The following is a 10,498-nucleotide window of genomic DNA, read 5'->3' on the forward strand; positions in this document are numbered from 1 at the left end:
TGTGGTGTTGTCCATTTTTCACTCTGTGTTCAATTCAGGCAGGTGCTTTGATGATGTGACCTTTGGTGCCTCACACAAAGTGTTTGAAAATGGTAATACTGACAGCATCTCTCCTCTGAGAAAGCATTTGTGCAACAAACAACACAATTCTTCACTCTAGAATAACAAGAATTTAAAGTGTGTTTAATGCTCCGTCAAAGCTGCTCAAGGTATGTCATTTGATCCCTCGAGGAAGAGGTTATTTACTGAATAATCTGCTCAAACATAAAAATGAATTAAATGAAATAGACGAGATTCCTTCTGTGTTCAGCAATCCAAAGTAAAAGAAAAACTTATTAAGTCTGTGAGAAATATGTGTATGTATAGGCTATTTTAATATTAAACATCACAGGCTTTGTGTTGCATTGTGATGTAGATTAAACTATCAAACAGAAGCCAATACTGTAGCTTACAGTTTCATAACATTTATATACTTTATTTTCAGACTCATAGGCCCATATCATTATAAAAGGTATAAAAAACTAGAATAAATAATAACAGATACAATACAGGGTCAGCAATGTTTACAGTTTACATGTTCATCATGATTAAAACATAAAAACACATTTGTTCCAGTGTTTCCAGAAACAAGAAAAATACCTTGTGTCACGTAATGTGGGCTGAGTGAGCACCCTTCAAATAAATAAAACATACATTTATACATAACATTTCTTAGCACTGCATGACATGTAGGGACATTACAGTATTTCTCAATTGCTAAAACACTAAACCCTATTGTCTGAACCAAACTCTTAGCGGACTGAACCCATGTATTGAATGAGTCACTCTTTTGGCAAAACCATAAGCACTTTTCACCTGTTAGACACAACAAACACATTCTCACTCACTAAAACATATGTTGCACTGTGATGCACTTGTGTTGCATAATGGTAAGCACAGGTAGCAAAAGTTCAACACATTTGAAGCACAGGTGTCACAGCTTCAACACAACCACTCAAAACTGATCACACTTGTGGCTAATGATGTGAGGAAACCAATATAAGCCAGTTCAGAGAGCACTGGCTGTTGAAGGTTGTACAATGGACAGAAATAATCTGAGGCAGAGGAAGAGTGCGTGTAAGAGGTGGTCGAGGAGGAAGAAGAGGGGAGCGAGATCGAGAAAGACAAAGAACTGTACCTTCTGATGAAATCCAAGCTACTGTGATAGACCATTTTGTGTTTGTTTCTACTTTATTTTTATTGTATACAGGTGCTAAATTCAAAGAGGATTTAAATTTTTTGGCAAAAATAATGTAGCCTACTGTGAACAATAAACATTATTTCTACAGCTTCATTTCCTGAGCATTGTGTTTTCAATTGTTTTATGTTGTGTGTAATGACTGCAGTATTGTTTTAATTTTGATTGACTTGGGGTATGATCTGACAACACTGTTTGGTTTTACAGGAAGAGTCAGATGTTTGGTGAATGTAGTTTGAAAATTGGGTTTTGTGCTTATAGTGTTGAGAAGAGTGTGGTGGATGTTGAGAAATGTGTATATATACTGTATTACAGTTTTTCTCAATTGTTTACACAAAAATACTGGTACTTGAGACACAATGACCACAACATGTAACCCATACACCAACCCCCTGAACCAATTCTGCTAAACTACAAGCACAAATCCTACTTAACACTCAAATTGCAGTTCTAAAACACACTTTTTTCAAAACACAACACATAATTCTCTGCATTTGGCATAATTTTCATGAAGAAAATTTCTTGTTTGCACAAGGAACACACTGTCATTCAAAATCTAAAGTTAATTGCCCTACTATGGCCACACTGACTCATCAAATGGGCAAACACGTCACACAGTTTTACAATTAGCGATCAGAGCTATATTTCCGTCCGCTGCTTGGCCTGGGAAACCATTGCTTGTGATGTGGATGAGGTGCTGTGGCCAGACCGAAACAGAAGAGTGTTTTTTTTTTTACTGTAACTGTATACAGGCAATTCTTCTGTTGTTTTGTGTGTAGACCACTGTATGTGCACCTTTGTGTTGGTTGGGATGTACACTGTGTACATTGTTTTTTTGTGAAAAATAAAATATATTTGTGACCGTGTATTTGTGTGTTTAGAGTATAAAAACAATATTCTAAAATATTTTACAACACACTTATGTATGTACTGTCTGTGGTAAGGGTAACACTGAACAAAAACAGGCCTAAGTCATTATGATGAATGGAGAAAGTGTTTTCAATTCATCATTTTACATTGAGCACATCAGTGTTCAACTGGTTCTTATAAATGTCTATTTATATTGTGGTTTGTGTGTGTCATTAGGAAACAAAATATAATTTTGAGAAGAAATAACATTGTTTTGAATGTAAAGTTTCCTTTTGCAGGATAATTAAGGGGTTTTGCCCATTGTGTGTGTGATTTTTGATTTGTGTGTAGAGTTCTGAGAGTATGAGGCATGCTTTCAAAAAATGTGTGTAAGCAATCAAGAAAAACTGTAATTAGAGACAAACCTAAAGCTTGAACTCGTCCATCTTGGTACTTTGAGAAAGATTTTATCGAATGTCAGCGGCAATAAATGCAAACTAGTGTGGATGAAATATTCATGACGACCTATGTGATTAAAATGTTCCTTTATCTGTTCCTAGTTATATACGGCTATAAATGAAGCTACAGCGTCTACACATAAAGGGCTTCCAAATGCGTCGTGACGATTCTCTGACGTCAGGCCGACGAACGGAAGTGGTGCAGATCGCGTCTCCTGCTCACCTAATCCGTTGCGATGATGCAAAATGTCTCTAAATCTGACCCCAAGAAGTAACCTGGTCTTAAATATTTAAAACACACATTTTCTAATTATTAACTGTACTTTCTCCTCGTCGCGTGCTCCGAGATGGATCCGTCCAGGAGGAGCGAGAGTGACTGGCAGGGTCTTCTAAACGAGGTGAGACTGTGGAGAAAAACACAGGAGTCACTAACCTCCACTGAGCCTGTGCACCAAACGCATGTATACAGTTAATCTGCTTCGTTTCACGTTGTCTGGATTGTCGGGTGCAGCTTGCAGCCACAGTCAGATAAAACATGCAACTAGCAGGATGAAATCGCAGCTGTGTTACTTTACAGGAAATGTTGATAAGGAAGTGTTTGTTTTTGTACCTGCATAGCCCGGAGTCATTTATGCCAAGTGACGACATATAAGGTGCAAATCCAGTTATATCGACTTTGCTCTGACTATAACAGATTATTTGTCATAACAAATTATTAAAGAATAAAATAGAATATCTGTATTGTCATTGTCACAAGTACTACGAAATTAAGTGCAATCTTGTTTCAGTGCAAATAGATTATATATATATATAAAAAGTGCTAAGAAAACACAGAAACCCACAAGACAGACCACCCCACACATACATTTACATTGGACATTCATTGCACAATTCCCTTAGGCAAGATATCACAGTACTGAATTTATGTTTTATCAGCATTCAGTGCAGTGATGGCTGTGGGGTAGAAACTGTTTTTCAGTCTATTTGTCCTAGTTTTCATGCACCTGTACCTCCTGCCTGATGGCATAAAGATGAGAGCTTGTGAGAAATAATGAGTTGGTAATCAGCTACAGATCCATCAGGAATATGTAAAAAGGGTAATAATCAGTCTGAATTGCATAATAAGCTTTGTATATGACCATTCATGTTTTATTATAGTTTAAAAAAGCTAACCAGCCATTTATTCTACCAGCATGATCTAAAATTCCACTTGCCACAAGTTAAGTCAATCAAATGTATTTATAAAGCCCCTTTCAAACAAATTAAAATGAAACTCAAAGTGCTTAACATGCAACAAACTACGGTGGCCCTGAAGTGCAAATCACTACGGCAATTCAGAAAACACTACGGCCGACAGTACCTACTTCTTCTGGTTTGGTTATGTTGTAGTGTTTTCTGATTGAGTGTTTCCTAATTTGTCGTAGTGTTTTCTGATTTGCTGTTGTGATTTGCACTTCAGGGCCACTTCAGGGCCACAAATCTCTATGTATTTAAGTTGTTTCTAGTAGTCCCTGCTCTCAAAATGCCACTGGAGTAGGTCTAACATTTAAATGTTGTAGAACTTTCTCTAAGAGAGTTTAATAATCTTACAGTGGGGGACATTTTCTGTAATGTTTGACAATGAAAAAAAATCCCACATGTTGCCCTCTTATGTCACATCAGAGTTTATGATTGCTGCAGCCCAATAAAAAAGACTCTGCTCTGAATCAGCAGTTGGGTGGACTAGTGAGCCAGCCTTGAATTGATGCTACTGAACAGAGAAACAATGGATACTTACATCTCTTTGAAACTGATTATTTGCCAATGGCAGATGTTACTCTCTAGAACCAACTCTCTAGTGTATCCCTAATTATCAGTAGCAGCAATACCAATATATGATAAAACAGTGAAAGGTAAGTAGTGCAATAACCTTAAAATGAAAATATAAATAATAATATCCAACAGTAAAAAGTGACAGAATAAAATGAATAGCAAGGATAGTTTCAAAAGTAGTTATACATAAGAAAAATCATTAAGTTAGGACTTACTACATAAAAGGCAGACTGAATATTTTTGAATTTGTATGATCAACTATCAATAATTCAGCTCCTTAATTATTTTTGAGGATTCGGTAAATGTAAAATAACTGAAAACAGTACTGATCATCTTTTCAACCAATCTCCATTCCAATATTCAGCTTTTTCAGCTTTTCAGATGTCAGGATCTGCTGCTTTTTTTCTAATATTTAAGATTGGATATTGAATATCTCTGTACACATCTGTCTCCCTGCTTCATTACTGTCTTCTTCAACAGTCAAATTAATTTAGAGTTTCTTTCTCGACAAGATAGTACTGCCTATCGCTTCTGAATCAGTCAGTATTCCTTTGATAATGCTTTTCCTTCTTATCTTCTTGTGACTTATGTTTTCTTTTATGAAGTTCCTGATTTGTAAGCGGAAGTTGGATAGTAAGAAGGAGGCTCTCCTGATCCTGTCTAAAGAGCTGGACACCTGTCAGCAGGAGAGAGATCAGTACAGACTAATGGCCAACCAGCTCCGAGAGCGACACCAAGGACTCAAGAAGAAGTACAGAGAACTCATTGTAAGAAAAATCTTTTGGGCTGAACTAGTCCTACCTATGCTTACAAATAACTAATTTACCATTGTTTTCTTTCAAATTTCATAGATGCAACATTTAGTGATGATTTTCTGTATTTTCCAAATAGGATGGAGATCCCTCTCTGCCTCCTGAGAAGAGGAATCAAGTGAGTGAACTTTTTCACATGAATGCATACAGTTTGAAGAGCTACATACACACACACAAACACACACACACACACACACACACACACACACACACACACACACACACACACACACACACACACACACACACACACACACACACATATATACTTATATATATATACAAAGTGCATTTGAAAGCTTTACACAAAGGATCCAAGTAAGCGGAATATGAAGACCTCTACCTAGAATTCTAGTCTGATCTTCTTTAAATTAAGAAGAAATGGGGGCGCTGTTGGCCTAGCGGTCTAAGCGCTTGCCCCATATACAGAGGCTATAGCTCTTGCCGCAGGGGTTGCAGGTTCAATTCAAAACTAGACCATTTTCTGCATGTCCTCCCCAACTCTCTACTCCCCACATTTCCCGTCTCTCCTCAGCTGTCCTATCCATTAAAGGCAAAAATGCCCAACAAATAGAACTTAGGGAAAAAAAATAAGATGAAATATTCAGGCAGGAAGAGAATTAAAGACTGCCAAAGTGAATCCAGCTGTGTCCCAATTGAGGTATGTGAGCTGTGCTTTGATCAGAGACATACAAATCACTATCAGTAATCACTGCCTGTGAGAACAGTGTTCAATGAACAGTGATCAACTGCATAAATTACTTATTCCATTAAATAACCCAGATGTTTTCATCATGCTGTGTACAAAATTTGAGATTTTTTACATACAAATCTTGCTTTGCATAGCTTTGAGTTAATCCTCCTTATATACAGTATGTTCATCTATAGCTGAATTAAACTTGTGTGATTACTTGCATGTGACCTCATGTTTATGTCTCTTTCAGGTGAATTTGGCCCAGCTGCTGAGAGACTCCAGAGAAAACAACAGTCAACTTTCAGAAGAGGTGAAGGAGCTGAAACAAAGACTGCTGGAAGCTCAGGGAGATAACAAGGTACAATGTGTTCCTTTACATCAAATCAGGGTATCATAATGGATGTTTGTCTTGGTTGTTGTATGTGTATCAGGTTCTGTTTGTCTCACCAGCTTCTACGAATGACAATCACCAAACAGCGGCTGGGAGACGAGGAGGTCGGCGCCCGACACTTTCCTGCACATGAACGAGAAGATCTGGTCAAACAATTAGAGAGAGCGGGAGAGCAGGTGAGAACAGGACACTTTAAGTACTGTAGTTTTGGCCATTCAGATATTTTTGAGTTGGCATTTTTCATTGTTTTAATTTGCTCTGTTTTAAAGAGCACTTTCAACCTCCATAGTCAATATGTCTCCTGAACAGCTACTGCAAGTACAGGAGGACATGACTTGATCTATTTTAAATTTATTTATTGCAGCAGTATGTTTGAACAACTTAAAATACTATGGGAAAAGTAGTCAAATATATAAATTTAAAAAATGCATTCAGTCTTTTTAATTCACATGAAAATCAAAAATGACAGAGCATTTGAGTGGATGAAACAGCAATCCTACAACCAGCAAACAAACTATAGCATTAGTACATGACATCAGTTTGGATGGACTCACGTGTCGTGTGTTGTGTCGCTGCAGAATGAGGTTCTGGAACACAGCGTGAAGTCTCTTACAGACGAGCTGCAGGACGTTCGAGCGGAGCGGGATGTGTTTCAGCAGAAGGCTCATCGTCTCAACGTGGAAATGAACCACATCGTGGGCAATGACGACATTCGGATAGTTGACATAGACGCACTCTGTATGGAGAACAGGTTAGTTCCTAAAAGATATTTTATTCATGACTACTACTTACAAGTACCTGGGTGCTCACCTGAACAATAAACTGGACTGGTCAGACAACTCAAATGCGCTGTACAAGAAGGGACAAAGCAGACTCTTTCTGCTCAGGAGACTCAGGTCTTTTGGTGTGGAGGGGGCTCTTCTGAAGTCCTTCTTTGACTCTGTGGTGGCAACAGCCATCTTCTTTGGAGTGGTCTGCTGGGGAAGCAGCATCTCTGCTGCTGACAGGAAGAAGCTGAACAGAAGAAGGCCAGCTCTGTCCTGGGCTGCCCACTGGACCCTGTGGAGGTGGTGGCTGACAGGAGGATGATAGCAAAGCTATCTTCTCTGATGGACAACACGTCACACCCCCTCCAGGAGACCATAACAACACTAAGTAGCTCGTTCAGTGACAGACTTCTTCCCCCGCGGTGTCTCACGGACAGATACTGCAGGTCTTTTCTTCCTGCAGTGGTCAGACTCTATAACCAATAATATATATTATATATGTTGTAGATATGCTTATTTTTTACCTCTTTCATTTTAATTGCTAATAACTTTTTAATAATTGATATTTTATAGGCTCTTGTTTGTTTTATATTTTTTGCACTGTCTACTTTGTTACTGTGACACTTGAATTTCCCCGTTGTGGGACGAGTAAAGGACTCTCTTATCTTATCTTATGTCTTTTGTTTTAAAACATCTGCAGAAATGTCCACAGTTAAAGGAACAATATCAGAGTGGTTTGAATCAAGCCTGCTGTGAAAAGTTGCATTATGACATCTAGATTTGACTATAAAATTACTGAAAAATTATTTCCAATGGAAGCAGATGATAGTACTGATGAAGTTTTATGTTGTCTGAATCTTGACTTTTTCTAATTTTTCAGGTATTTGCATGAACGGTTCGGTCAGCTTCAAGAAGAAATCAACTTGCTGAAAAAGAATCTGACAAAGTACAAGGTGAGTAACTTTTGTTCATTCATCTATAAGGATTTAAAAAAAAGTATTTCACCTCTAGAGTTATGTGTTTTGTGTTTTTAATGCCCCCCTCTGGTTTCAGAGCGCCCTGGAGTGTCGAAAAAACTCCAAGATCAGTGGGAAAGCAAACAGCAGTGCGCTCACTGGGGTGCTGTCTGCTAAACAAGGTCAGAAAGTTCATGTTATTAAAGTCCAAACACTAGAGAATGTCAAATATCAGCAAACAACATGCAAACTTGAATCAGAATACAGCACCTGGTATCTGTACTTTAACTCATGACTCATGTTGTGTGTGCAGTGAAGGAATTGTTGCTGTCAGAAGAAAATGGCTGCAGTCTGCCGGTGACTCCACAGTCAATCTCAGACCTCAAGTCTCTGGCCACAGCTCTGCTGGAAACCATCCACGAGAAGAACATGGTGATTCAGCACCAACGCCAGATCAACAAGTACTCCTCAATCTCTTATTTTAAACTCATGTCCACACATTTCAGTAAGCTGGATGAGATCACGTGAATTTGTGCCACCTTTGTCAACAGGATTCTTGGAAACCGAGTCGCAGAGCTGGAGACCAAACTAAAAACATTGGAAATGTCAGGGCTGTGGAGCCTGCCAGGTGAACATCTTAATAAATGTTCATAAATATCTTATTGAACCTTGAATTCTTTGGACTCTTTACTGTCATATTAATCTTTTCCTCTGTCCTTTTTTCCTTGCTGCCTGAAGGCCTGACTTATAATGTGTCTCTGGGAATATATGGAAGTATGTTTGCCTCAAAGTGATTTCATCTAACATTTTACACTCTTCTTCTTCCATCAACCTAATGATTCTATTAAGTCATTACATCCACGAAAGAGTTTAAGTTGCCCGAGACTCAATTTCTATCACTTTCATGAAGGTTAACTTATATTTTTTCATCCTATTAGAAGGAAAAGACTCCATCATCCTGAATCCTCAGCAACCTGAGTCTCCAGAGTTGCCTGCACTGGAAGGTGAATTGGACTCTACTTGTTTAGTGCACACCATCTATTGGCCTGTGTGTGGTTGGGATAAGGTATCGTAAATCTTCTATTCTTACAGGTGATGAAGTTTCTGAGAACATAGTAGTTGATGAGCAGAGCTCCACTGAAGTCTCAAACCGAGAGAGTGAACCTCTGGCGGTGTCAGACGATGCAGAGGAGCTGAAAGAGAAGGCAACATCAGCATCCATCACGACGGAGTGTCCACAGAGTTCCTCAAACCTGTCAGCTGAGGAAGAACCGGTCAGCAACCAGACAGAAACACCAGAAGAGGAGAGTTATAACACTGAACAGTTACAGAGCACAACTTTACCAACTTTGATGAGTGACGAATCAAAAGAGGAGGAATGTCATGATTCCCCACAAGAACTGATAAATGAGAACACACTCCATGTGATAGGACTTTCCCATGAAGCTCTGGAGGAATCAGGGAGAGGACGGAGTGAGTTTGATGAAGCAGGGGAAGAGGTGGAAACTGTTGAAACTCAGTATATTCTAATAGAGGGAAACATCAGCAGCGATGTGTCCACTGCTGCTGCGAGCTCTGCAGAAGAGCAGGAGGATGTCGAGTCAAACCAGACAGCAGAGGTCTATGATGGTCAAGAAAGGGAAGGATAGGATGGACCATATATTATAATGCTAAATTATTATTTTTATTAAAGTGAATAAAAAATCTGAGCTTTTATAATGAAAAAAATCACAAAAAGCTTCAAATTAATCCAAGAAATATTTATCATGAATATTTTGTCAATACACATGAACTCTTTTTTATCATTCTCCACTGTAAAAGTAGGGAAGGTGATGCAACATATGCATCAACAAGTATCAATTCAAAGTCATTGTTGGCTGAAAACACTCACATTCTTCTTTTTGTAGTCCCACCCATAAAACCAGGCCCAAAGTATTCAGACATCAGAGCAGAGCAACTTCTGTTATAGCTTTCAGTAAATATGCTGCACATAGACACAACTCTACTGGGATGTTTTCAACAGAGCTCTGTTCGTCATTTACACTAGAGCACAAGTGAGGTTGTGCAACAGCGTCTGGATTGTCACTGTTGGTGTTGAAGTTAATCTGGAAATTGTTTGATGGGCATGCAGTTAAAGTTGTAAGAGCCTGCTCACTTCTTCCACTCCTGGCTGGGACAGAAAATTAAAGGACCCTGCTTTGGGCATGTTTTCTGTCAAAACAGGAAACGGTTGATCTCAAACAGTTGTCACAAAGTTAGTAACTGCTCACTTGTGAATGGAAAGTGGAGAAACAAGATTGTTGTTATAGGTAACAAAGAAAAAGAAATGGAAGAGGAATGTGGCTAAATTAACTCAAATATAAAGGATGGAGTGATGACTGCTACCAGTCGACCATGAACATAAAGATGTAATGTTGCTCTGACACTGACAGAATTTTCCTCTTCTAACTTTCTACCTCTATTCTTCAGTTTTGCTGTCAATGAAACAATATTTATACACTACCATGTCAAAAAACATACAC

The 10,498-nt window shown here is 38.5% G+C and overlaps 1 protein-coding gene across 2 annotated transcripts; it reads left to right on the forward strand.

Annotated features, from left to right (window-relative positions):
* Nucleotides 1-2,702: 2,702 nt before the first annotated feature.
* Nucleotides 2,703-10,405, forward strand: LOC117816643 (coiled-coil domain-containing protein 149-like). 2 transcript variants are annotated; one of them, XM_034689004.1, is made up of 13 exons: nucleotides 2,703-2,942; nucleotides 4,962-5,123; nucleotides 5,248-5,286; nucleotides 6,113-6,220; nucleotides 6,313-6,429; nucleotides 6,832-7,004; nucleotides 7,901-7,973; nucleotides 8,074-8,158; nucleotides 8,290-8,437; nucleotides 8,528-8,604; nucleotides 8,715-8,750; nucleotides 8,915-8,980; nucleotides 9,069-10,405. In XM_034689004.1, the coding sequence occupies exons 1-13, from the start codon at nucleotides 2,892-2,894 to the stop codon at nucleotides 9,623-9,625; spliced, it is 1,692 nt and encodes a 563-aa protein (XP_034544895.1). In that variant the 5' UTR covers nucleotides 2,703-2,891; the 3' UTR covers nucleotides 9,626-10,405. The 2 variants fall into 2 exon arrangements, with proteins under 2 accessions (XP_034544895.1, XP_034544896.1); XM_034689005.1 differs by lacking the exon at nucleotides 8,715-8,750.
* The last annotated feature ends 93 nt before the right edge of the window (nucleotides 10,406-10,498 follow it).

Source organism: Notolabrus celidotus, chromosome 7, assembly GCF_009762535.1.
Source record: "Notolabrus celidotus isolate fNotCel1 chromosome 7, fNotCel1.pri, whole genome shotgun sequence".
In the NCBI taxonomy this organism is placed as follows: domain Eukaryota; kingdom Metazoa; phylum Chordata; class Actinopteri; order Labriformes; family Labridae; genus Notolabrus; species Notolabrus celidotus.